Source organism: Aquila chrysaetos, chromosome 13 (genome assembly GCF_900496995.4).
Source record: "Aquila chrysaetos chrysaetos chromosome 13, bAquChr1.4, whole genome shotgun sequence".
Lineage (NCBI taxonomy): Eukaryota > Metazoa > Chordata > Aves > Accipitriformes > Accipitridae > Aquila > Aquila chrysaetos.
The window spans coordinates 410872-437865 of record NC_044016.1 but is presented as its reverse complement, the minus strand read 5'-3'; the positions used below and the strand labels follow the sequence as shown (position 1 = coordinate 437865).

At 48.7% G+C, this 26994-nt stretch overlaps 3 protein-coding genes and 1 long non-coding RNA gene across 7 annotated transcripts in view; 1 reads left to right on the top strand and 3 right to left on the bottom strand.

Annotated features, from left to right (window-relative positions):
- The window catches only part of ABHD12 (abhydrolase domain containing 12, lysophospholipase), a 46840-nt gene extending 30830 nt beyond the window's left edge, over positions 1-16010 (bottom strand). For 2 of the 3 annotated variants that reach the window (XM_030036081.2, XM_041128551.1), the window contains exon 1: positions 15741-16010. In XM_030036081.2, coding sequence (XP_029891941.1) covers positions 15741-15895 — 155 coding nt within the window. In that variant the 5' untranslated portion in view covers positions 15896-16010. Of the gene's footprint in view, positions 1-15154; positions 15235-15740 lie in introns of all 3 variants that reach the window. The other variant, XM_030036084.2, reaches the window with a different exon arrangement.
- LOC121233773 lies at positions 2182-10545 on the bottom strand. The gene is made up of 2 exons (XR_005933878.1): positions 5606-10545; positions 2182-5273 (listed from the first exon to the last, which is right to left on the bottom strand). It is a non-coding gene; the product is annotated as an uncharacterized LOC121233773 (long non-coding RNA).
- Positions 16011-22289: 6279 nt separating the features above from the next.
- LOC115350224 (testis-specific serine/threonine-protein kinase 4-like) lies at positions 22290-23385 on the bottom strand. Its single transcript, XM_041128527.1, has 3 exons — positions 22932-23385; positions 22597-22628; positions 22290-22476 (listed from the first exon to the last, which is right to left on the bottom strand). Exons 1-3 carry the CDS (start codon positions 23132-23134, stop codon positions 22352-22354), a joined length of 360 nt encoding a protein of 119 aa, XP_040984461.1. The 5' UTR covers positions 23135-23385; the 3' UTR covers positions 22290-22351.
- Positions 23386-26405: 3020 nt separating this feature from the next.
- PPP2R5D (protein phosphatase 2 regulatory subunit B'delta) overlaps positions 26406-26994 on the top strand; it is a 32055-nt gene continuing 31466 nt past the window's right edge. The window contains exon 1 of one of the 2 annotated variants that reach the window (XM_030036224.1): positions 26406-26540. In XM_030036224.1, the coding sequence (XP_029892084.1) occupies positions 26514-26540 (27 nt within the window). In that variant the 5' untranslated portion in view covers positions 26406-26513. Of the gene's footprint in view, positions 26541-26846; positions 26980-26994 lie in introns of those variants that run through there. The other variant, XM_030036223.2, reaches the window with a different exon arrangement.

Here is a 26994-nt window from a genome sequence, read left to right as displayed (position 1 = left end):
GGGCAAATAGGCAACCACGTGATTCTTTTATTTCGAGCCCAGCTATGCAGAATTCTCCTCAATGAAAAGTCTGCAGCCAAGCCTTAATTCTGCTTCACTGGAGGTACTGTATAGAGAGAGAGCAGGGAGGTTGAATTATAGAAGATTCATCCAATCCTGAAAACAGATCTTCCCCCGAGTTCTTGAAAGCCAGTGGGAACACAGGAGTATCCACCAGAACTCTTAGATTCTGAGCAACTGATCCCTCCCTTTGGCATTAGGATCCTTTTTAACAGGATCAGTTCACTGCAAAACAACTTGAAAAGAAAAATCAAAGGCACCAAACTCACCTTGCTATTCTAGGGATTAAGTGATCATCTAAAAAAAAAAAAATCATAAACCACAATCCTGGGAACAAGACACAAATGTAAAGGCATTACTCATTTTTTTCCCCAAGCTTGTTTCATAAAACAACCCCCAAAAATCATGGACATAAACTGCATGGGTATCTGCATCCTCAGAGGCTTTTAGTTTCGATCAATTCCTAAAAATCTTTGCTCTTGGAAAGATCTGAAAAACAAGAAGAAAATTAGCTCTACCAGATTGCTTTACCATCTCCTAGGAAAAGTTCCTTAAACTCTTGAACCTTTGCTCTTTCTGAAGAAATATTCTAGTCTCTCTCTAGAAATCTAGACTGCAGTATAGTTTCATCACTTCAGCACTTCTACAAAAGAATGAAGATACTACATTGCAAAGAGCTGTGCAGAGCATATTTTTACAAAGGGTAAAGGACTTAACGATTTTTCGAGCATCCAGCAGTAGAATAAATTGTTACTGACACATGCCATGTCTGAAGGACACGATTTACTTTTTGCTGCTGCAAAAGACAACCTGATCTTTCAGCTATTGGGACGAGACAGAAAAGGTTGGGTATCTATTTGTTCTTTGACAGCCTTTATAATTCAAGTATAAATCTATCTGCACATAAAGCCGAGCATTAACAGAAGTTGTTAGATCTGTTACCAGGAAGTATCAGTCAATTAACACAAGGTAAATTTCCATTCTATGCCATCAAAGGTACAGAAGATGCAACAGACAAATTAATACCTAATCCTATGACTTTCATCACTGTAGCATCCAAAATGTTCATCATTTGACTTAAGAAAAGCATCTGAAATCAGGGACTACTTTAGTCATGTCATAGATACATGAACAATAAAGAGGTTATAAGAGATCCCGAGAAGTCACGCAGTCTATTCCCTCATCCTGCAAAGGACACACTGCCTAAAACAGTTGTCTGCTTAATTCCTCCTACCAACTCCTGGCAAAGTACAACTGCCCACACTTCACGAACGTCCCTCTGGCGATGCAGAGCTGAGCTAGACGGACTAAAGTTCGCCAGGTCCACACAACAAATCAGACTAGCTGACTTCTCACTGAACAGTGATTTTTCCTAGAAAAAGAGAAGGGTACCAGAGTACTTCAAAAGCTGAATAAAGATTTAACCAGTAGGCAGAGATAGAAAAAGCTATCCATATCTCAAAATCCAGCTAAGCAACTAAATGGTCCTATTTACACCAATGAGAAAGTAGGAAAGGGAGGGGTGAATAAAACACTAAGCACACCTTCTTAAATATTGGCCTTAAAAAGCTAGGATGGAGCAAGGCATTCAAGCCTCTACCAGCAGAGACCCAGCCCAGGAAAATCTACTCCACTCCATAGTTCCCACAGCCTACTTAGTTTGACTGTACCCAGGAGCAAACAGTTGGGATGTTCTACTATTTCTCTTTTAATTAAAAGACAAATTAACAGGAATAACAGGCTTAATAAGGTAGTGGGAAAGGCAACTAATTTAAAGCCTACGGGTTTTTATAAAAAAAGATAAAGAAGAAAGGCAAGTTGAGTTTTTTTGAAAATGTTTTCAAACATGCAAGCTCCACCTTCAGGTTCCTTGGAATATACGACAGCTTATTTTTTAAACAGACACACCACCAACAGTGATGGAAAGTGAAGGTGTCCCAGCAGAGGGAAAAGCTCAAAAACCAGCATTGACAAGGAGTTGTCAATACACCCATAAAACCTTTTGAGTGAGCATTTGAAAGGAAATTCAAACTGTTCTAACCATAGAAAAACACTGCCAGCTACTGAAATTTTTTTTTTTTTGCTGCAAAGCAAAAAATGCTTTCTTCCTTTTTTTTTTTCGTTGCTGAATAGTATGTTGTATTTCTGAAGCACAGCAGAAAGCTGTCATAAGCACTAGCTTACTTCTCTGTTCATAGCAGTACCACAGAAAGACAGTGAAAGCTGCATACACAGCTCCACGGAAGTCCTGCATGTCAGCAAACAGAACCAGAATATTTTGCCTATATGTTAATCAGCACTTTCAGCACCCCACCCCTTATTTCCCATTAACAATGTCCATGTAACACCAACCAAAAGGCTACTAATGCTGCCTTCAAGTTAGGCCTGCTGGATTTCTGTCATCTTTAAAAAAAAAAAAACAAAAAAACAAAAAAACCCAACAAAAAAAACCACACACACATCACCTTTCAGTCAGAGAAGTTACCCAAGTTCATTTGACAAGCTCTACATGGGTAAACTACGCAGTTTATCCCACTTTCCATTCACTTCCATACGCATGCAGACTGAAGTTGGCAAATGTTAATGAGGCCATAAAAGAAGATTCATCGTAGGAAAGACCTGAACCTGTACACGCATCATAGCAGACACATGCAAATACATATAAAATTAGCTTTTCAAATTGATCAGCTTGTAGACATGGTTTAGCAGCTGTGGTAGAAAAGCCTGCCCAAAGAAGGAGCCTCCAGGACCTTTTCTTTTGGCAGTTGCATCAGCTTACGAAGACTGTACAACTGCTGCCTTAAACACATTCCTCTTCAGCAATGTCCCTTCCCTCCCTTCACTGCAAACTGTCTATTCCCAAGCTCTTCCCTGAGGCTTTCTTACCCATTTCAGCCCCAAAACAAGCTGTTGCCTGCAGGGCATCTCCTTTTGGCTGGGGTAAGAGCTTCAGGCAGTGTTGTTCCAACTACCTGAATGCAGATGAGGTTTGAAACTTTAAGCTCCCAAAATTCCCCAGTCCACCACTTCATTACCTAGCTGCCCTCTTGCAGGCCAGACTTTCACTTAGACTGCTTCTGTGCCTCCTTCTGATGAATATCAAGTGATTAAACATTAACTTAAAACAATAAACAGCAAGAAGGAAGCCATCTAGCTAGTAATTTACAAGAACTCAGGTCTGTCTCTCCAAGACATATAACTGCAAAGTAAAGGAAAGCATCTCAATTAATTGGGTTTTTCAGAAGGGACCAGCAAGCTCCAGCTATCAAGACCTTAATAACTACATTTCAGCTTATGGAATAGGGAAAGATCTTGAGTAGGACCTGCAAGAATCAAGATTCCAGTGCACCAAGACAGGGAAACGTGGCATGAGCACTCAGGTTAAGGGGAAAGGGAAGGCGCTGCTAATCAGTCAGTCAATAGCAATGAAATGCCAGGTAGGGTCATACAGGGACTCAGAGCACAGCAGGAAAAATAAACGAAGCCCATAAAGTGAAGCAAAGGCAAGTTAGTGTACAATGTTAATGAGCAGAAATAAAGGAGCAGCCTGCAGGTAACATATAGGCCTTTGGCAGTGAAACATGTTTGCAAAAAGCAGAGCAAATGAAGCAAGGTAGGGAAAGGCTCACACAAACAAGCATTTATTCACACACCCCACAGGACAAGGACATGGGAGCTACATCTAACTCTTCCCCCTCAAGCATCCTGTCCCTTCCCAATGCCACGCCTTGGGCTCTCCTTCACAACCATCGCCTAAGCTGACCACCCCTGAAAGGTAGTAACAACACTGCTTGCCTGATTAAATCACTGTAAGTATTGACACTTCCTTTGAAGGACAGGAGCTTGGACCATCAGTCTTGATAACCTACATTCTAATTGCGTGAAACCAACATGTGTGTCACAGACCAGGAGACAAGAATGAGCTGAACACTCTGCAATACAGCACTGATTTATTTAAAATGTATACTGACAGCATGACCTAAGCAACAGCTATGTTACTTTTCAATACTTAGGTAAAATGGTATTGGCATTAGTGTGAATTGTGTGTGACAAGATTAACCCGAAAGCCGTGTTTGAAGAATAAGGGAGCAGATGCTTCTGTTATTTTAAGTATGCAGCAAACAATGAATAATTATACCCTAGGCAACTGAACAATTGACTTTTGGGACAGAAAAGAAGGCTTGGGGATTAGGGTTTTAAGGTTGTTGACTTGCCTTGAATGCATCTTCTCCAACAGCTGTTTAGTTTGCGCCAGAACCTTTCCAGTATGAACCATTTGTTTCAATTCTAAGAATATGCTTTCTCTAAAGCTCCCCAGCAACGCTGCTGACACTAATCAAATCTGAAGTCACCCACACTAGATTTTAGGCAAGCTTGGCATTGAGATACCACTGTGGTGCAAGTACACTCCCTCCAGAGTGTTTACTGAATTCTTAAGTTTTCCACTCATTTCGCAGCTGACAGCTGGTTTATATTAAAGGCACAGCCCTCTCAATAGTCCACAAGCTGGGGAACGCAAAGCTGTCTGCGAATGAAAGAGGAAAAAACAGAACATAAACACAACAAAACTGAAACAGCACCAGAAGTGCAAAACCTGAGCTTGAGACCAGCTGAGTTGGATTTTTATTGAAGCAGTACAGCTCATTTCTCTCTATCACACTCTCCTTCATGAGGAGGAATATCGGGGTGCACAAGCAAAGGTTCAAGAGCAGAACCAATTTAGACATGTAATATTCCACCACAGCTCCTAACTGCCATTTAACATAAAGCCACTTGCCTGTTGAATGCATACCATAATTGAAAAAGCACGCAGTACGGCCAAGCCAGTTCCCCTACCACCACTTAAAACTTGTTAACATGCTGTAAATCCACCAGACGTGCATGCGTGTGTTAACCTTGCAGCAATAACAGGACTTTGTTCCTATGGATACACATGTACGAACAGGTCCATATTTCCAAGCTGCACAACTCTGTGGGCATGAAATCTTCTTTTCACACAACAGTTTTTGGGACACAGCCACACAGCTTGAGAATTACCACTACTGGCAGGCTCTGTGCCTCTGGGTCTCTTTTAGACCACCTGAGCAAAAGTCTCACTTGTGTATTGTAGACTTTTTCCTTTTAAATGCATGGAGATGGTCATCTTATATTTGTCCAATTGAGAGAGCTCTGCTTTTGCTGGCAGAGATCAGAAGCCATTCCTCCTTGGAAGTCTGAAGCAAAAAAAATGCTTTTGCGTTAGCAGTGATACTGCCACCTTTTAGATGCAGAACACATCATTAGTAATACATTTTGATTACAATGAACCAACAGTTCCTGTTAGAGGCATACAAGCAAACAAGAACACTAAACAATGCCAAAACATTACATATGCTGACCGTCAGCTGAGCACAGTTACATTTAGCTGGCAGTCACGCTGCCCTCTGTAATTGTGACCTGTTTAAAAAGGGAGGCTTAGCAAACAGTGCATAGCCATAAAGCAAAAGCCATGGTTAAAGAACAGATGTATGAACAGATACAGAACTGCTGTCAGCCTCTGACATACCTTGAACAGGGGGTTATTTTGCATACAGCCAGGAAGATTAATCCGTTCCTGCTTTCATCGGTGCTTTATTCAGGGATTCCAGCTTTAGCTATCATCTTGTTGAGGAAACAATTCCACAGGGACAGAAAAATTAACGACAATTAAAACCAGAGCCTTTGCTAATACTACAGAACTCTGAAGACCCAAGCCAGAAAACACATACTCAACAAAGGTGAAAAGCAGGTGTTGGAATTTCTACTTAACTACACAGAAACAGAACATTTTGCAGCACTGTGCATCAGCCTACCACAGTTTAAAGCAAAATGTGGTCCCTAATCCGGTAGTCAAAAGGGGAAAAGAACGCTTTACTAGAGACAGTATAAAACTATCAGAAACTGAAAGAAAATGTTATTCACTCTATTTCTGCTGGATTTTCAAGGACAAGAGAATGGGACATTTCCAATGACTGTGTCCAAATCAGTTTTCATATTCAGCAGTATAAAACTGACGTTGCCAGCTTTACTCCTGCTTCCTAAAGGTGCTCTGAAACCAATCAAAACTTTACAAAAAGTGAGATAGGACTGCCTTAGGGAAGAAAACAGAACCAGGTTTCCCTTCCTGAGGAATCACAAGGAAGTCTAAAAATCTACTCTGTCCTTAAACACCTTGCACACACTTTCCTCCACAAGCAAGGATGCTGCAACCTGAAAGCCCTGACTCCAAAGCTCCAGTTACATCACCCTCATTTGCGTAGGCTACTCTGTCTCAGAAAAGTCACCCCAGGGGAAGGCAAATCAGCCTCTAGTCAGGGTAAATGCATTTACTGTTCTCTGATCCTAGCTAGCATATATCCCACTGAAAAGTACTCTTCCAAGAGGGTTTGGTTTGGGGTTTTTTTTCCAGTTATGCCACACAATGTCCTTTATTCTGCACACCTACAGTAACAAGAGAGACAAGGTTCCACATGACCTCAATTCATTTATTCAGCACACATGTCTTCTGCAAGAAGAACTAACCAGCATTTTAAGTGGGTACTAATTTGATTTTAATACAATCATTCACATTTAGAACAGCAGCACAGATACTACAGGAAAGAATATTTGAAATCTCAGCTACCCTTCTTCGTCCAGTGCCTGATGTACAAGAAGTGTATTGTATAAGTGAAAGGCAGGGCCCACATTTTGGCCCACCCATCGGTTCTTCTTTTCAGAGGCTGAGAAGGAACAACAGCTCTTGCTATTCACACGTCGCCCCTACTAAAGCACAACAGGGAGGTAACCAAAGAACACTGTTATCTCTTCCCAAGCTTGATATGAGCAAAAAACTCTGGGCTTAAGAGATGTTAAAAGAGGAATTCTATATTCTGTTATCTGTGCTTAAAGCCATTCAGCATCCATTCAGACATGGCAGTTACTGAAAAAAGTGAAACTGGCCAGTCTATCGGGGGAGGATTTTTATTTTTAAAATAAACTCCATAAAGATCGAACTACTTGCACTACTCAAATCCTATATGCCCTCCACTAGAAGGTTTTGCTTCAGCTATTTGCTAGATTCAGAAGACAACTTCGATGCCTGGGGTTTTCATGTTCTTCTTTTGATTTCTAAAATTCTCTTTCTGTGGTTTGATAGATTGTGTTGAACAAGGCGGCAGCTGTGGGACTTATTTCAAATATTTTCAAGTGTTTGTGTTTTAAAAGTTAATTTTCTAGCCTAACAATCTTTTTTATTGCTCTACTACTCAGTAAGAGTTACAACCCTGAAATAAATCTGGGTTAAACAAACACTTTGATTTGGAAAGTCAACACAGATATCCTTCCTGTTAGCTCAGTTCAGTAGTCACACTTTAAATGATCAAGGCACTTAATAGAGATTAAAATTAGGAGATCCTGCTTGAAAGTTTAAATTGCCTTCAATAAGGAAGAGGCAGATTTCTGAAGCTCAGTGTTGCACAGTTTTACCAACACTGACTGCTTTGAGAAAGAGATGCGTGTCCACAAGGCGAGAGAGCAAAGCCTAGATCGCAACCTTATTCCTGGATAGGCGATACTCATGCCAGGCCGGTCTGAAAGGACACATGACAGCTTGCAGAGGTGATTACCTAGAACAACTTCACTCTTTGTCACGGTTCCTGTCCCACAGTTACAACCTCTACGCTCTCCCCTGCCATCCTGCCTTACAGCCAGCTACATTTAACCTGTGTTCTGGTGACATTTTTGCTATTTCACCAGCTGCCCCAGACTTCTGACTGCCCTATTCATCAGCCCTCATCAACCCTCTCCTCCTGCAAGTTTTACCAATAGTAATTGTCTCATCACTGGGATGGCTGATATACAAAATTACTCAACTTTGACCCCAAGCATGAATTCCAAGATAACTCCCCAGTTCCAAGATAACTCTCCACTGAGCCAGTTTTCAATAGACGTAACATACTCTTCATTAGCAATGCAACGCCTTTCAATAAAATAAACTACAGTACAAAGTCAAGTGCTTTGGAGAAACAATTTTACCACTGATGCTTTCATCAACCAGGCTGTAATCTTGACAAACCTGTCACATTTTACACTTAAGACCTCCCTTCCACAGGACAGATCTCTTTTCATTAGTGTATATAGATATATTTAGCTGCTAAATCTTCTTCCACCAAATTGCAAATTAACTCTTACCATTAAAATTGCACAGACTCTGACTCAGGCTAATGACTTTAAAGTCTCCTAGGTCTCTTGTTACCCTTTTAATACACCAGAAGTACTTTCTTTTAATCTTCTCGTGGTACTGATTCAGTCACAGCTACATTAACATAGTGCTCTCACATTACAGCCTTAGTGAATCTCCCTTGCTTACAATCACTCACTCTTGATGTCAGAAGCTGTCCACTACTGTAACACCAATAACATGACACTTACAGTGCAGCTACCCACTAAGTTTCCAAAACCCAGAGTTTTGTAGGGGAATCGCTGTAGAAGCCTATTTAACTAATTTCACATCCTGGCATGATTACCAAAATAAACTGACCTGCCCTTCAGGCCTGGAAGGATCAAGTAACTTAGCTGTAACCTCCTAAAAGCACATCACGGTGCCTTTCAAAGGAAACTGGACTCAGCAAGCAGGACTCTTCATCTACAGCAGAAGTCCTGCTTGGGTATACTGGGCTTCTTGCACATAACACAGCAGTGGATTCTGGAGAGGAAATGATGCCGCCACCATTAGTTTTAATGAAAACACCACAATATTGTTTTCACCAAAAAGAAACACATATATATTGCATCCTGGAGAAAGCCTACAGACTCACTGTGATGACCTGTGACTGCATTTGCAGAGAACTAGATTCCTGGCTCAGCAACTACATGCCATTTATAGCATGAAAGCAAGTCATCCTCAAAAATTAGCTTGTCAGAAGTAGACCATTGATCCTCTGTGTAAGTGAAAACAGGCTGGAAATAGACATGGGGATACTGGAGGAAAAAAGGATATCTAGAGGGAAAAGCACATATAGGAACCTAAGACTTGTGCTGATGTTAGAAGTTCAGTTTAACTGGTCATCCTATAGCACAGCATCACACTGGCCAACAACCCAGCCCACGACCATACTCACTGGTATGCCCAAAGGAACCGGTAACGGCCAGTTGAGAAGAAAGGACAGAAAAGATTGTGATAACACCGAGAACACCCTGATCTCCACAGACATCTTCACTCCACAGGTGACTAGAAAGTCCTCTCAGTCCCAGGAGTTACCCAGAACTATCCATATGTTGGGAAGTTTAGGTATACTGAATGAAACAAGCAGAGGTCTGCAATTCATACAGCTCCGAAGTAGAAAAGGACTTTATAGGAATTACAAAGTAGTAGCAACTAGCAACACCGCAGTAATTATTAATTCAGGCATAAACCATTAAAGCAGAGCAACTGAACCCAGGGGCACACATGATGTCAGAAGCATGGCACCGCAATGAAATAAGGAGTCCAACACAAAACTCAGTCATAACTAGAGGGCAAACTGTCTTCAGTCTGAAGCAAGCTTGCCTGAGTGGAGTTCTCCATAAGAAATATGGGGACTTGAAAAAACTGCTCAGAGACTACGAGACTGTAGGAGCACATAACACAGAGCAGGTGCAACAGAAAAATGCTGTGCTCTACCACAGAAAATCCAAAGAGACTCATGGGAAAGTTGCATCCAAGGAAAGAAATTTTAGGTCATACAGACAGGCCTGCAAGAGGATGCTAGAGTCTCAAGAGATGCTTGAGAGAGTAAACCATGCCCATTTAACACAAAAACCAAAAAGTCAGTGATGAACATGGTGAAAGAAGATAGGCTTTAACAGTAACACAGAGGCACAGAACTGTCAGCTACACATCAACACAATGGCCTCACAAATCAGCAAGTCCTTAAAAAGAAAGTATCCCAGATTAAAAACCCCACACTAATAAAACTAATAACTCCCCACATTGCAGGGAGTTTTGCAATTTTTGCTGAATCAATTATACACCTTTAAGAAAGAGGGGGGAGAAGATGAGCACAAGGAAAGAGAATTACAATGGCTGCAAAGGCTGAACAAATTGGGAAGATGATGCAGAGACTGAACACCTAATGCCCCAAACTGGTAACCTGGGAGCAATTCAGAGGCACTCATTTAGCCATAAGCTGCCAAAATGGCTGACAACGCATGAGACAAACCAGGATTTAGACACAGCCACTGAGTTCCCATTCATAAAACAAACAAAAAAAAAGCCAGACACACGTGGAAGTAATTACACAATCCCATTTTTAACAGATCTGAGCAAAATATTACTGTGCATCCTCTTCAAGAGAATTGTAGCCAAAAAAAACCCCCACGCTACAAAAAAAATCCCCACATAAAGCAAGCCGCTTTTACACATTTTACACAAATGAGGAACTGTATTCAACCTGTACTCACTATGGAAGAAAGCACAGGCAAGTGACTGGAAACCATTTCACAGCTCCTTTGTGAACTTTGCTCAAGAACAACTGAAATAGCAGCAGCTACCCAGCAGGAAGGTGGAACTGGTGAAAAAGCTGCATGACTGATGAAATGTCCCTATACGAGCAGTCCCCTTCCTCCTTGAAGAGCACTAACAAGGAACTAGTTTAACCTGAAGACAGCAATTAAGAGAGAAAATAGCACAAAACTCACTTGGGAAAAAAAAATTCTTAAGGAAGATACTGATGAAAACTTGCAGGAGAACAATTCAAAGATTTGTCATCTCTGCTACAATGACCAGTCTAGAATAATCATAAAAGACTACGTGAATGCTTCTAGACAAAGTAACATCAGGAAAAAAGGGGCTAAGCCTAGAGATATAAGGGGCGGAGGGAGGGGGGGAACACAGATAATAGACATGGCTAAGTTTTCTGTCAGAGGAAAGATACTGCTGCTTAAATCCAAAGAGACAGAGGAAGGCATGAAGCACTTCAGCTGCTGGGGCAGGATGGCACTAAGGGTCACCACACATCACATTCGACACGCCTGGGCACACTCACTGTTCCAGGAAAATTCAGCTGCATCAGAGGGAAAGATACCAGCAGACTGCTGCAGCCTCTTCTCTTCAGCACCTCACTGTATTTTCATAAAATGCCCAGGAAAGGGTACCGTAAAAGCAACCTTCTGCCTTTCAAGAGAAAGCTGCACACAACGAACAAGAAGGCAAACATGGGTGACTACAGTGTAACTGAAATTACACCAAATTGTAATACATTCAGACAAAAAAGATCTAGCTTGTGGGATACACAGGCTGGACAGCCAGTGAAAGTGTGCCGAAAACACGCCTTGCGGGGACCTGTACCAGGAACAAGGGGCTGCTAAGAGCAAAGATAGCAGAGAGAACTGAAGAGGCAGCCTGAGGGACAGCAGGCTTCTCCAGCAATACAGGAAGACAAAAGTATCAAGGTATACAGCTTATGCACATGGGATTTGCAGCTTTTCACTGCTTCACAGCGTGAAGACAGAAACACATTTTAACATTTGCAGCAAACAAGTGTTTGTAGGAGAATAGGGAATGGCAAAATCCATACTTCAGGTCTATAGTCTGACTATTGACTGGGATTAATGAGGCACAGATAAGGACTAGGTCACAGAAGTGAAGGGTAATATACATGTGACCCTTTGTCACAAGGATCAGGGTTCAGCAGAAATGAAATAGGAGAATTTGCTTTGATATCAATGCCAGTATTAAGCTCACTTGATTTTCTTTATTCTCTGTGCTCCCACATAAATGTTTTCTATACCTAAGGCTGCTCAAATGCATTTCCTCAGAACATCAGAGCCACTGACCACAAAAAAAGTCAGAGCAACTACCCAAAACACAATGCTACCTTAATAACCATCTAGCACTTAAACACCGCCACCTGGAAAATGCATCATAACACAAATATTAGAGGAATGGCCATCCACACAAAACACACATACCAGGAAAGCCAAGCACTGCATGCTGCTTCTTTAGTACTGCATTACTGCATTTAATACATTTCAGACAAAACATCTCCATTCCTTTAAAAAAACAAATCGTTCACAGATTTTTAATGTAGCTACTGGTAAAGTTCTTAGATAACCACCATATTGTATTTTACTGCTACCTATGGAAGAAAAACAGAAATACCTATATTTGTTCCTTTCTGTTTGTAAACCACTTAAGAAAAGCCACAGCAACTACAGTACGCACTAGCTGAAGCCACATAAATCTTATTTATCAGATACCCATCCCCGTTATACGTATGTGCACACACACACACACTTTCTGTAACAGAGTAGCTCAAATGCACAGCCACCTCTTCAGAATGAGTTTCAGCTCCTGGATGAATGAACACAGTGCGATGATATGACTGAATCAAAACAGAGGGACAAATACAGTGCTAGTAAAATTCAAAAATACTGCTGCAAGAATAAGCTGCTGCTGCTGGAAAGTCAATACTGTATTCGACAAACATCACTTACATTTACAGTTATGGTGCTATTTATTTCCTTTGCTGAGGAACTAGACGTGACCAGAAAGAGCCTTGCTGGGGAAGTGCACACACAAGCCCTGCTGCTGCTCTACAGCCCTGGTCACTGCTGCAATTACAAACATCGCTGCCTCTGCAGTCCCCCGCGCTCTGGACCCACGGGATCTGCCACATGATCAGCCCTTGGCTGCAGAACTACGCAGCCACTTCGGGCTACTGTGGGGTCGGTTTGCTTTTCTAATCAGCGGTTTGTGTCATTTACAAAGAAAAGATGGAAACCCACATACTAAAGCTGAACATACGTGCGGTTTTCCCAAGTCTGCAGAGAGACTAAATAACAGCAGTATGAAATGCAGACAGCCCCACTTCCCCTGAACACAGAATTCACAGCCACCAGAAGTGCTGATTTTAACTATTTCATCAATGAGCATACTGCTAAGAATAGTTTGCTGTGGTACAAATCCCCAGTTCCAGCTATTATGCCACCTCCACCATCCCAGCAACCTTGCAGCAGAGTTTTCACCTCCTTACAGTTTCTGCAAGCTGTGCAGTAAAACTGATGTAACACGCTGAAAACAACAACACAATCAAACACTGATTTTATACCCAGTAGTATAAGGAATGCTGCAATAACAGCATGACTTTGCATATTAAAATATGAGAATCTAAAAGCTCATACAGCAACTTGTTGGCCACATAACTAGCCACAGTCAGGGTGCCCCACAAGGGAGGTCCACTGTATATGCACCCTCCTCACGTTCTTCCTTTAAACACCCACTGCTGTCCGCTGCCAAAGGTGGGATACAGAGCTAGAAAGCTGTCTGACCTGACTCGGGGTGGTTGTTCTGGACAACGACCTTATCTCTGGGCATCACACCTTCTTCTGCCTGGACCTCTCATTCCTGCACGCTCAGATTCACACTTCAGCAGTGTATTTGTTACCCTGTAGAAAATGTAAATGGAGCATATTGGCAGACCCAGACATCTTGCCTGCAAACCACTGTCTGAAGGCTCACAAGGTGAAGAAGTCAAAGGGGGTCCGTTGAAAGTCAGTAAGAAAGGCAGACAACCCAATCCAGGACAGCAGAAAAGAAAAAATAACACAAGTACAGAAGAGAGCAATTGTTCTGCTTTGCACTTTTACTCAGTTACAAACACACACCATTTTGGCAACACTGCACAGGATGATCTACAGGACTCAAAAAAAAAAAAAACTGAGATGTGGAAAAGGGAAAGTGAGTTCCAAACAAACAAGACTTTCCTACAGTGTCAAGAGTTTAACAAACGCTGCTGTATGGAATATAGCACCTGATCCAAAAAGAAGAAGAAAAAAAAAAAAAAAAAAAAAGAAAACCCCCAAAACGCCAGGACTTCAAGGACTTCTGAAATAGGCTTCAAAGGCTCAACATGGAGGAAAGTGAGGAAAATTTGCCTGCTGACCATTTTAAAATGTGCAAATGGAGAAATAAATACAAGAAAACTTTCCACAGATGCGATGTGTTTTCCCTGCTTTTAGCTTGGCCTTTACAATACTGCGTATCTAACAGCTGTGCTACGTCTGGTTTCCACAAAGTACCTGCCTGTCAGACCAAGCCAACAGCCTACGCTGTGTGCTCTTAGGGCTTGCTCAATGCTCATCACTGAAGGAGCATTTCCACTTCAGTAAAAAGTACTTGAATGCCATTCATAATGTTGAAGAAGCTAATAAGCCATCATTTGGTTACCACTGGTCTTAGAAGTTATCCACTCGGACAAATGGAGTAAATCTGCTGAATTTTTAAATGTTATAAAAGCAGAGCTCTGACAGACTCTGATCTATTGCACAGTCATTGAAATGGAGAGATCAACCCAGCGCCATTTTCAATTACCAAAAGCTTGTCATAACAGGAACAGAGCGCTGACAACATCCCAAAGGTTTACCTCCAGGGCACAAAATTGAATAGCTACTACCCAATAAAAGAAATAACTTTAAAGCCTCTGTCTTTGAACATGACAAAAATCCATGTCATGAACAGGAAAAAGTTATTTTCAAAGGTTAATTTTGTTTATGAGAACAGAAAAATTCTCAGAAAATTTACCAGAGAAACAGCCACGTTGGCTCGTTTTCTAGAAATCCACTGATAAGCGCCTTTTTTTTTTAAACAGGCTGCTGTATTCCTGAAGCACAGCAATTTGGCTTCAGCTACCCAAACCACACAGCTATTTTGACCATTAAATATTCTTCACACTTACAAAACGTGGTCAGAGAAAAGCACTATACTGGTGTAGATGAAACTAAAAGGCTCTTTTCCTCCCCAGCCCTCTGCAACTGTGAGTCCGTCTTCATTGTGTATTACATCCGCCTGAAATCTTGCAAGAAGAAGGTTCCAGCTTGTAAGCAGTTTCTATTGTTACAGATTTTCTTTTTTATATAGAGGAACACAAACATTTTCCCAGCACAAATCTGTACAAAATGTTTTAAATGTTAACACAGCTAGCAAAAAGCCACAGCTAAACTCTTTTTAATGGAGCCACGCATATAAGCTTCTCCTACCGACACCTAAATCCAATTCATTTATAGGAAAGAGATCACTTTGACAAGCACTGGCTTTTTCCAAAAAGAAAACACATCCTACCTGCAGGCCCCTGCTCCTCCACATACACTCTCTGAAGGAGAGGATTTTGTGCTAGCCATGTTTTTCGGGCAAATGCCTGCCTGTACCAAAGGGGGCTGGATGAAGCAACGCTCAGGTATAAAAAAAAATCAAATCCTGCCAGCCTTTGCTGGCCAGATCCGGGTCTGCAGGACCCGCTACCACCCCGTTCTCTAATTAGTTATTTGTACCGAGAACTCGAAAGCATCCGAGGGGACGGCACCTGCTCACCCGGCACACAAAACCCAGGGAAGTGCAACCCAGGTGGGAAACATCCTGAATTCCCACGTACCTCCCTGCCCCCCGGGAAAGGCCCTTTCCCTCTCCTTGCAAAACACAGCCCCGCCACCGGGCTGAGGAGGTGCCCGAGGCCCCGCTCCCGGGCAGGTTCCCGGTGAGGAGAGGGGCGGGAAGACGGTGCTGCGGCCGCAGGCCCCGCGGGTGGCGGAGAGGCCGAGACCGGGGCGGGGGGGGGTCTCTTCAGCGCGGGCCGGTGGGCTCGGCAGGATCGGGGGGGGGGGGGGGATAACAAAGCCCGGCGTAGGGACGCCCCGACGGCGGCCCTCACCTGCCCAGCGGTCGCTTCATGCCCGCGTCGACGTCGGTGGCGGCGGCGGCGGGCAGGCGCAGGCTGTGCCTCAGGCTGCAGCCCTTGTCAAGGGGCGCGGGAGCGGCGGCGGCGCGCTCATGCTCCACCGTGACCGACTCGTTGCGTTTCCTCATGCCGAGGCGGAGGAGGCGGCGGCGGCGGGCCGGGGCGGCGGAGACGGCAGAAGCGACGCCGCGCACTGCCGCCGCTCGCCCTGCGCCGCGCTCAGCGCCGCACCACGCCCCGCCCCGCCCCGCCCCGCCAAGCCCCGCCTACCGGCGCTCCCCTCGCGAGGAAAGGCGGCGCTTGCCAGCACTTCGGCGGGAGCGCGGCGCCATCTTTAGTGCGGGCGAAAGAGCCGGCCGCCATTTTGTTGGCGGCCGGAGGCGGGGACTCGAGGCGCGGGCGAGGGGTGGTGGCGGATGGGGGGGGGGGAAATAATGTCTGTGGGCGGCACGTTCGGCTTCATGCCGTGGGTGCCCCTCTCTCCTGGGCTTGGGAGCGGTGGTGGTGTGAGGAGATGATCCCTGAGGGCTTCGGGAGTGAAGGGGCACAATGGGTGTGGAGCGCAGGGGGGAGGCAGGGGCAGGTCGGAGTGTGCAGGGCCTTGTCCTTAAGTGTGAGGTGACGTGCTGGTGCGTGTCCCAGCGCAGGGACCTGGGAGAGATCCCCTCTGGTGTCGTGGAAGCCTGCGGGTGACTGGAAGCGTTGGGTACCGCAGCACCGGGAATGGACACGCGGCTTGCTGAGCTGCTGCTCACAAGGAGCGGCGGTGGGGATGAGGCTGGCATCGCTAAAACTGCTTCTGCCTGAAGAGTTGGTGGGACATGTGGAAACAAGGGCAGTTGTGAATCAAAGAACACCACCTGGTCTGCATGGGCCTGGAGGGGCTGTGAGACCCTGCCCAGGAGTAGGGGCTAAGCTAGCCTGAGCATGGAGGAATCGCATAGTTGGTACAAGGATGCGGAGAAAGGCAAAACTAGCAGTAGCCCTCAGTGTTAGACTCAGCGGTGAGGACAGGAGTGAAGCACTGAGACAACACAGATAATCATAGCCTTGGTCCCTGAACAGTCAAGAGATCTCACCTTCCACTATCTTGTCTTCCAAAACTTTCTCTGAAGCAAAAGGCAGCTATATCAAAGTTTTGCATGTGACTGGCCCCCTCCCATTTGCTCTGTAGCCTTCTGGGGATGTTATGATACCACTTTGGAAAGCACGTCCTCATCTGCTGATCTCTACAGACACACACACAGGCAAGGCTAACTTGCTACAGAGCTTCCTTAGCAGTGTGGGGATTCTGCACTGGAATCGAGTAGTGGCAAATAAAAAACAAATAAAACATCCCCTCCAGTATCAGCAATAGCTGGTGACTGCACTGTCTGTACCATTGGGGAGCAGGATAGCAATGCACTGCAGAAAGCAGCCATGCTCATGTGTTCTGTCTCCCACTGCTGCTGCTGGGTTGATCTGTCGGGGTACCTTCTGTGTTCCTGTAAAGTGAAAAAGTGAAGCAATCCCTAGAAAATGGCTCTTGGGACAAGTGATCTCGGCTGTCTTCCATCCATTTCTTCTGACTTGCTGCTGGCTGATCCTGTACCTGATGGAACATGGAGATTCAAGAGAAATACATGAGTGAATTAATCCCAGCAGCAAAGACAAGGCAGGAAAAAAAGGAGGAAGCAATTGTTAAAATACAAGCCTCAACTACCTCAGCAGTTATGTGTAGCTAGCAGAAAGTACTGTGTGATGTACTGACACATGCTTTGTCATGTTTCTGGAAGCTTCTCCTAACATTTGAGACCTTTTAGAGATTTTCCCTTGACCAGATCATAATTGCTGAAATTTCCAGCCAGTCTTTTGGAAAGACTGGTTGTTCTCTGGCATGCTTTGAACAGCAAAGGAGAGTGTTCTTGTCCCTCTGATTTTATTTCATTTCCTACATCTCATTGGGAAGACTGAATGCTGCAATTGGGGATTGTTAGTCATGTGTTAGGAGCTTTGCCTGGTAACAACATTTCATGAGTGGTGTTCACTCCAAAAGCAGGCTCTGCAAAGGCTGTATGGGGCTCTTTGGGAGCAGCAGTGCAGCCCTGTGAAGAGGGAATTGCAAGCTGCCCAACAGGCTTTGATACAAGGGGAATGGATGCAGGTGTCATAAATCCTCTGAGATGCCTCTGGGTGAAGTTTATTGCTGAGAAGGACAACTTAGGAAAATTACTTGAAAGTCTGTCTTTGTGGCATGGGTCTTAATACCAGTTCGCTTTTTCTCTGTGCTAGAAAGAAGACAAGCAAGTATTTTCTTGTGGCAACTTTAAACTATTCTCAGCATTTCTAAAAGCTTCTCTTCCTTAACTATGTGTGAGTATAAACAGGTGCTTGTTGGGTCTCTCCCATCATATCAGATGTTTAAGATTCAGAAATCACCACATCATTTTTATTTTTTTTTTAGTGTAATGTGCTGCTAGTAGATAATTTATAGAATATGAAGAGGTTCTCCCATGTGGGATCAGTACTTGCCCTTCTTACCTATTGAAAGAGATGAGTAGTGCCTCAGAAATTTGCCCACTCACAGAAATCAGTGCACAACATCCATTCTGAATTCCAAATTAACCCCAAATGCCATGGTTGAATTCTGGTGGACTTGATAGGAGCTTGTTGAGGCAAGGGTCCACTACAAACTGTACTTCTGCTGCTGTTACAGGCAAACCACAGTGAAATTCTACCATCTGCGGTCACCAAATACTTCATCTGAACAATGCAAAACAGCTTAGGGCATGTGCTGCCACAGGATTTCTTAGCAGCCAGTAACTCCATGTGGTTCTACAGAGCATGTACAGGAAGAACAGGAAAATCTAGTCAGAGTAAATGCTGGGAAAGAATTTGAGATTTCTTAGCTCAAGGCATGAACAAAGATTATAGTAGAGCAGTAGTAGAAACTATCCCTGTGGGCAAGGACGTGTTCCGTAGGGTTTCTGTATGTCCGGAATGATCTGGAAGAAGTCTGGAGACAGGCCATGAGGCAAGGACAGAGCCTGCTGGACTGCACTAATGGCAATCTCCTCCTCACCCTGTATTCTCCAGAGGCAGCCGCACCTGAACTCACCTCCCTGGCCTGGAGATGTGGAAGATAGATGGAAAGCAAAGGACAGCAAGCGAGGACAGATCCTAAGTAACATTATCAAAAGAAGGGATGAGAGCTGTATTTGGCTGTGGATGAGGTCAACCAAGTCTCCCCAAAGGACAGAATCCAGAGCAGGAGATACTGAAGGAACCCCAAAAAGCCAGGAGAAAGTACTGGTTAGGAAACCACTGGGAGATAAGTCTCTGGAGAGCACAAAGATATTCAAAGCAGCAGAGAAATCAGAAAAGGGCAGAGCCACCTCCTTTGAGGAGGTGCTTGAAAGGGGCGCAAAAGCCAAGGAGAGGTGACACAGGGCAGAGCAGAAGGAGACTGCACCCTGCTGAGGAAGACAGCAGTACCTCTGGAAATGCAGAGAGGCCTGCTAGGAGGACAGCTACCCACAGCTTTCTGTTCCTCAAACTGCTCCTCTCTGACAGGACAAAGAGGGAAACCCGATGCTACAAGCTTTCCCTAGCCACCGACCACAGCACAAATTCTATAGCTCAAGTTGGTGGCACTGTGTTTGTGCTGGCTGGGCAGCACAGGGATCTCCGGTGGGTTGAGCACTTCTCCAGCTGCTGCCTTTGCAGCACAGCACCACAGGCTTCTTCATTCTGCTTACCCAGCTGTCCCCAAGTTGGACCATGTAGAGGAAATTATGGAGAGTCCAGATGGAGGGGACTGTAGAGCCATCCTTCCATGCTGACTTCCTGAAGGCAGGAAAATCCACGTTACTAAGGGTAGAGCCAGCTTTGGAAAGGTCTGTCACGCAGTGCTCCTAATGACTCAGACAAGTGTCTCCTGCTGATGTTTCCAAGTCAGCACAACCCGCTGCCTGCTACCTGCTAGTTTTCCTAGTCAACAGTAGACACAGAGCTGACTGAAGCCAGCGGAGCTGGGCAGAGTTTCACTGTGTGCTAGTGCTCCAGTTTGCTATGCAGGGGCTGAGCCAAGCCTCTCCAGCAAAGCTAGAGTACTTCCACCACTCTCCTGATCCATCCTTGGCTGTACCTAAGCCGGTTTCTGAAAGCCCCATGTTGAAATGAGTAGTGCTTTATAGATTACACATTGTCAGTTAAGAAGTAAAGCATCTGGGAAGCATTTCTACTCACTTGCCTGCCTGGGCAATTCTTCACTAGTGTGTCTGAAGGTGTCCAAAAACCATCTCTCCACAGTTTTGTCCATGCTGACCATCTGGCTGACATGCCAGTGGCAGTGGTCAGTGACAGATGGTCATGAGGTGCAGGGATGTCATTCAGACCCCTTTTTGCTCATCTCAGTTTTCTGTGAACCTCCTCCACATGCTGCAGATCTGGTGACTTCATCTCCGGGAATTCAAGAGGCCATGCAAAATCAGAGTGGTTTGGGTTGGCAAGGACCTTAAAGATCATCTAGTCTAACCTCTCTGCCATGGGCAGGGACATCTTTCACTCGATCCAGTTGCTCTAAGCCTTGTCCAAACTGACTTTGAACACTTCCAATGATGGGGCATCCACAGCTTCTCTGGGAAACCTGCTCCAGGGGCCACTATTCTTTCTCCTCTTCATTAATGACCTGGATGATGGGTCAGCGTGCACCCTCAGCGAGTTTGCAGATGATCAAAAACTGCGAGGAGCGGCCAATACAGCAGAGGGTTGTGCGGCTGTTCAGAGGTGACCAGCTAGGCTGGAGAAATGAGCCTCATGAAATTCAACAAAGGGACGTGCAAAGTCCTGCATGTGGGGAGGGTAAACCCCAGGCACCAGTACCTGCTGGAGGTATGACAACTGGCCAGCCACGGCCTTGAAACTTTCTGGCCTTTGCTGCCTTCAGGAATTGCAGGCCCCTGAGGCCAGAGGGAGTGCCTGGGGTGAGGAAGAGTTCCCCTTAGGAAGGGAGAACCAGTCTGAGGAACAAATGGGACAAACACAAGTCCCTGGGAGCAGATGGGGTGCCCCCAGAGTGCTGAGAGAGCTGGCTGAAGTCCTTCCAAGACCACTCCCCATCACCTGTATAATTATGGCCACGGTGATGGGGAGAGGTTCCTGGGGACTGGCAGAGAGCAAGTGTTGCTGCTGTCTTCAAGGAGGGCAAGCAGGAGAATGCAGGGAACAGGCCTGTACAGGCCAGCCAGTCTCACCTTGGTCCCTGGGAAGGTGATGGAGCAAGGAATCCTGGAAACTATTTCCAGACACATGGAGGACAAGGTGGCCATCGGGAGTAGTAGATCACCTTTGATGGGTAGATGGCTTTATGAAGGGGAGATAATGCTGAAGCAACCTGATACAGTACATGTCAGAGGCTGACCAACCAGCTGGAAAGCAATGTGGCAGAGAAGGCCCTGGAGGTCTCCTGGTGGACACCAAGTTGGACATGAGGCAGCAGTGCACCCTTGGGGCAACAAAGACCGAAAGTCTCCTGGGCTGCATTAGGGGGAATGTTGCCAGTGGGTAGAGGGAGATGATCCTTCCCCTCTCCTCAGTCCTGGTGAGGCCACCCCCAGAGCACTGTGTCCAGTTCTGGGCTGCCCAGTACAAGAGAGACATGGACATACTGGAGCAAGTGCTGTGAAGGGCCACAAAGATGACAAAGGGACTGGTGAAACGGTCCTGGGAGGCTGGGGATGGCTCTGCTCATGGTGGGAACCTTCATATTACTGGGGCACGGCAGCTCCCACAGTCACAGAGAGGCTTTGAATGGAGAGATGTCCCCAGACAGGGAGGCTGCTTTGTGGGCTGGAGGGTGATGCCACTATGGACTGAGGGAGATCCCTTGCAGGGGCTCTCCATGATGGGAGCTCTGCCAGGAAAGAGGGAGCCAAGAGAGGGTACAAGGCTTTTATTAGCAGCTCCCTGAAGTTGAGGGGGCCCCAAAACTGCATGGGATTTCTGAGTGCTTGGCGACCTCGGTGCCCGAGGGCGGGTGGCCCAGGGACAGGAACCGAGAGACCCAGTGGGTCTGGAGCAGCTTGGCAGCCGAGAGGCGCTGGCAGGCAGGGCACAGCAGGCGCAAGATCACCTTCTGGGGGGACATGAGGGCCAGGGTGAGGCCTGGGGGAAGCCCATCATCTTGGAGACCCCTGCACACTCCCACCCCAACGTCCCTTGCCCCTGGTCCCCCAGCTGCCCCCAGTGCTCCTCAATGTCCCCTAGCTCCTCTACTGCACCCATGGCCCCTGCAGTGCCCTCCAGCTCTCCCCCTGATGGCACCTAGCTGCCCTCCACATCCCCCCATGGCCCTCGAAGCTCCCCATGCCCTCTCATGGCCCTAGCTCCCCCTTAATGCTTCCTAGGCACCCCCCAAAGCCCCGTAGCTGCCCCCCCCATTCCCCTGACCCCTGTCTTCTGTTCTCCCACCCTCCAATGCCCTTCCAATGCCCCCCAGCTGCCCTCAGCCCCCCCACCTTGCAATCCTGGGGCAGTGGGTGCCTTTGGGGGAAGACGGGGGGCCGCTGGGTCTGGCACAGCAGGTTGGTGGCATCAAAAGTCATTCAGCCCAGGAGCGGGGCATAGAGGATGACCCCGGCGCTCCAGGTGTCTGCCAGGACGGGGTTGTAGGGCTGCTCCTGCAGGATCTTGGTCCAGGCGTAAGCAATAGGAACCGCAGAAGGTCTGGCTCAGCACTGCCTTGGCGGGCAGCCCCACATGTTGGGAGGCCCCGAGGGACTCCCCACTGGCATCCTGCAGGGCCACCCTCCTGGAGAAGCTGGAGATGGAGACTTCACGTTGTCCTTGCTGTCCAGGAGAAGGTTTTCCACCTTCAAGTGTCTGCGGTGGAGAGGCAGCACGTGCTGGGGGCTGGCAGGGGCGGATGGCAGCTGTGGGGAGGGGGAGCTCAGGGGCCAAGGAGGGAGCTGTGGGTAGATGAGGGGTCGGGGGCTCCTCTGGGAGGAGGAGGGCTTGGACTGGGAGCTGTGGGGCAGGTGGCCATGTGGAGGGAGGGTAGGTAAGGGTACGGTGTGGCAGGCAGAGGCGTGGAGACCAAGAGAGGCTTCCAGGAGGCCCTTCATTGCCTGGACTGGGGGGAATGATCCTCCAGGCAGCATGGCCGGGGCCCTGCAGACCCCTCACTGCCTCGGGGAGCTCTGTCCCCAGCTGCCAGAGCGGGGACCCTGTGCCCCCGCCATGCTCACCCACCAGTGGACGATGGCCCTGCTGCGCAGATAAGGCAGAACGAGGAGCAGCTGGGAGAACCAGAGCCCTGCCTGGCCCTGGGAGCAGGGTTCTTGGCTCTGCAACCACACCAGGATGCTCCTTGAGGGGGCCAGCTCCATGAGGAGCTAGAAGCCCGGCTTTATCTCCGTACCTTGCTATAGCGTGATGGCACAAGCCCTTCAAGACCTGTGGGCAGCAGGGGCTTGACGTGGGACAGGCCTGCCCCCCTCTGGTCCCCTTTTGCCTTGCACCCCCGCTCCTTTTGCCCACCGATGCTCTCCTCTAACCCTCGGCAGTTCCCCACAAAGTGCCCACCACAGCTGCTATCCTCCTGGAGCTCCCACCGCCAATAGGTCCCTGCCCCTCTGAATCTCTGCCCATTGCCCCCCGGTGCCCCCAATGCCCTTCTACCCCAGGGACTCCCCCTGCCTCTTCAACCCCTCCAATGCCCCTGCCCTGTTAAGCCTCCCAGTAGCACCACTGCCTATGAAGCTCTCCAAAGGGTGCTCCCCCTTAGCCCCTGATGCCCCAAGGCCCCTCTGATGCCCCCCCTCCCTTTTCCCCTCAGCATTTCATGATGCTCAGGGGGCACCCCCACTGCCCCCTGCTCGCCCTGCCTGCATCTGATGGGACAGGAGCTTCCTCAAGTCTTCCTCCAGCACCTTCCTTTTGGAGATGAGCTTAATGGGCACGTTGTGCCACACTGCGGGGGCTGCAGCCTCATACACCTCCCAGTAGGCACCATGAGCCAGCAGCAGCTCCAGCTTCCCCAGCACCAGGATGGTCTCGGGGTCGGGAGCTGCCGAGCCCCTTAGAACCACCGATAGACACAGCCGAGCCCCAGCCTCCCAACTGGAAGGTCAAATACCTGAGCTGGCCTGGAAGAGCCCATGGAGCAGCAGCAGCAGCAGAAGAGCTGAGGTCCCCAACTTGTGCTGCCTGGGCGGCGAGAGGGGACAACAGTCGAGGACTCTCGCTCGAGGCAGGGATGACGTACGAGCCCTCTGGCTGCCCGCCCTGGGCTGGGGACCCCATGCCCTGCAGCCATCACAGTCCTCCTCCTTGTCATCCACCTGCTGTCACGGAGATGGCAGCTGGGAGGGGGTCCCCAACTCTGCGTGTGGGGGGGAGTGCTGCCAGCAGCCCCAGATGGGGGGATGTCGAACTCGCTCGTTGGGGTTTGCTGCAGGGGCTGGACCCTGAGGTGTCCTGGGCTGAGAGGCTGGGCAGGTGGCAGCAAAGGGGTTTCTAGTGAAACCCCTTCCAAAGCTCTTCGGAAAGCTTGGAAAACTACAGTTTTGCTCTTTGCAGCACTCCCTGCTCTGGGCAAGCACATCCTTCACGACCAAGACTAGGCTGGAAATTGAGACTGGCACGAGGTGGGTCTCGCTGCTCATGTGCTTGCACTGGGTATGCAGGGCTCCTGCTGGAAAAGGCAGCTGCTGGGTGACTGAGGCAGCAGGATCCAAGTCCTCTGCTGGCGGGTGTCGTGGTTTAACCCCCAGACAGCAACTAAGCACCCCACCGGCACTCACTCAGCTCCCTCACAGTGGGATAGGGGAGAGAATCAGAAGGGTAAAAGTGAGAAAACTCATGGGCTGAGATAAAGACAGTTTAATAGGTAAAGCAAAACCCACACGTGCAAGCAAAGCAAAACAAGGAATTCATTCACCACTTCCCAGGGGCAGGCAGGTGCTCAGCCATCTCCAGGAAAGCATAATGGTGACTTGGGAAGACAAACGCCATCACTCCGAACATACCCCCCCCCTTTCTTCTTTCCCCAGCTTTATATGCTGAGCATGACATCCTATGGTCTGGAATATCCCTTGGGTCAGTTGGGGTCAGCTGTCCCAGCTGTGTCCCCTCCCAGCTTCTTGTGCCCCCCCAGCCTGCTCGCTGGTGGGGTGGGGTGAGAAGCAGAAAAGGCCTCGGCTCTGTGTAAGCACTGCTCAGCAATAACTAAAACATCCCTGCATTATCAGCACTGTTTTCAGCACAAATCCAAAACATAGCCCCATACTAGCTACTATGAAGAAAATTAACTCTATCCCAGCCAAAACCAGCACAGCAGGTTCAGGAAAATTAGGCCCAAACACCAGCTGCTTGGCACTGGGAGGAATTCAGGGGCCAAATAGCAGCTTGGTGAAGCTGAGCTCCTCCAGGACCAGTCGCCAGAGGAACTGCAAGGAAAGCCAATCCAGAACTCGATGTGACAACTTAGGAGAGGAAATGGTGATAGCTGTGAACTCTTCAAGCAAGTGGCTTTTATGTGCTCACACTGGAGCACTGCCCTGCTCACAAGCACCCAGATGGTTGTGCTGGTGCTCTGGCCAGGGTCACTCATGCATGACACGGGAGAGGGACAACAGCAACCAGGGCCTTGCTCTGTTCCAGGGGAACCTCTTGAGTGCCAATGGCTGTCAAGCCAATGAGGATAAGCACGCTGGGAAGCTTTTGAACTGACCTTAGACCCTCTAGGCATCACGAGCCCTAACAAGGCAGCCCTTTGCCAGCAGGTCCTGCTCAGTTCAGGTCCATGAACTTGAGGGCAGCTTGCTGCCCGCTGGTTGCTTTTCCTGACGTTGAACCCCAGCTTGAAGGCAATGTCTGCAGGCTGCTGGAGGCTGTCCTCCTACTGCGAGGATGCGGGGCCATCTGCCAGCGAGTTGTCCCAAGTTACCCCATGCAATCAGGGAAGCGTCCTGGGACCCGTGTCCCAGGAACAGCCTTCTCCATCATCAGCGGGGGGCACTGCGCTGGCTGCGCTGGGCCTTGCAGTGCTTCCACACGCACATTACCATCCATCCTTGGATCCATCCATCCACCAGCTTGCGCTGACACCGTTATTTCCACCAACAGCCTCCCCAAAGCCGTGCCTCCCAGCACCAACAAGCACCTGCCCCGCAAAGCTGGGGCACAGCCCCTGGGGCCAGCTCAGGCTGTCGGGGCTCTTCCTCCCCAAGGGAGAACTATGCAGGAGAACGAACCCCGCCGCTTTTACTCCCGCTCTCCCGGAGGCATGTGCGCGCAGCAAGGACCCGGGAGCCCCGGGCAGCTCCTCGGCGCCTCCACCGCTGTGGCCAGGTGCCTGCCAGCACCGAGGCTCCCGTGGAGATCTGCCCCTACTCGCATGCCCCTAAAGCCGCTTCCCTGTGGGGGACCACCGGGCACTGGCACCTCCGCTCCGCTCCACCCCGCCCACGGAGAACCGGGGCCGGGCCCCGCCGCCGACCGGGGAGCCTGGCGGTGCTGCCCCGGAAGAGCCGCTCGGCCTTAGCCTGTCCCCGCCCCCTCGGGGAGGCGTGCCCGGCGCCAGTCCACGGTTTAGCCAATGAAAAAAATCCGCTGCCCTGCGTCAGCGCCGCGCAGCGCCGGCGGAAGCTGTTACTAGGCAGGTCGGCGCGGCTGGCCCAATGGGAGCAAGGCGCTGCGGCCGGGCCCGGGCGCAGGCGGCGGCGGCGGCAGCGGGCGCGGAGCGGCTGGGGCCCGGCGCTCACCATGCCCTACAAGCTGAAGAAGGAGAAGGTGCGACGGGCGGTAGCGGCGGCGGCGCCGGGATACCTCCCCCCCAATCTCATACGGTCCGGGCGCGGTCCGGTGACCGGTCACCCGTTCGCCGTCGCCCTCCCCGTCCGCGGCCCTTTCCTCGGCGCGGCCCTCGGGCGGGCGGGGGCGCGCGCGCGCCCGCGCGCGCGGGGCTGCGGCCGGCAGGGGGCGGGGGCGCGCGCGCCCGGGGCGGGGCGGGTGGTGCAGGAGGGCGGCGGGGGCGCGCGCGCGCCTGGCGGGGGGGGGGGACACACACGACCATCGCCGCCGGTACCGGTGTGTCCCTACCCCCCCCCCCCCCCCACGAGTGAGCGGGGGCTGCGGCCCGCTCCCCGCACGTTCGGGAGGCGGCAGGAGGTGGTGGGGGGGGGCTACGGGGCACGGCAGCCCCTCTCCCGCGATGCCCCCGGTGGGGGAGGTACGACCCCACCCG

Bases quoted from the DNA above. Each gene is read 5' to 3' on its own strand.
- LOC115350224 (XM_041128527.1), bottom strand. From the start codon at position 23,134: ATGGAGCTGGCCCCCTCAAGGAGCATCCTGGTGTGGTTGCAGAGCCAA. The intron at 22,629-22,931 runs GTGAGGGGTCTG...TCTCCACCGCAG, and splicing joins GGACAGAGCTCCCCGAGGCA to ACACTTGAAGGTGGAAAACC. The intron at 22,477-22,596 runs GCAAGGACAACG...GGCAGTGCTGAG, and splicing joins GGAAAACCTTCTCCTGGACA to CCAGACCTTCTGCGGTTCCT.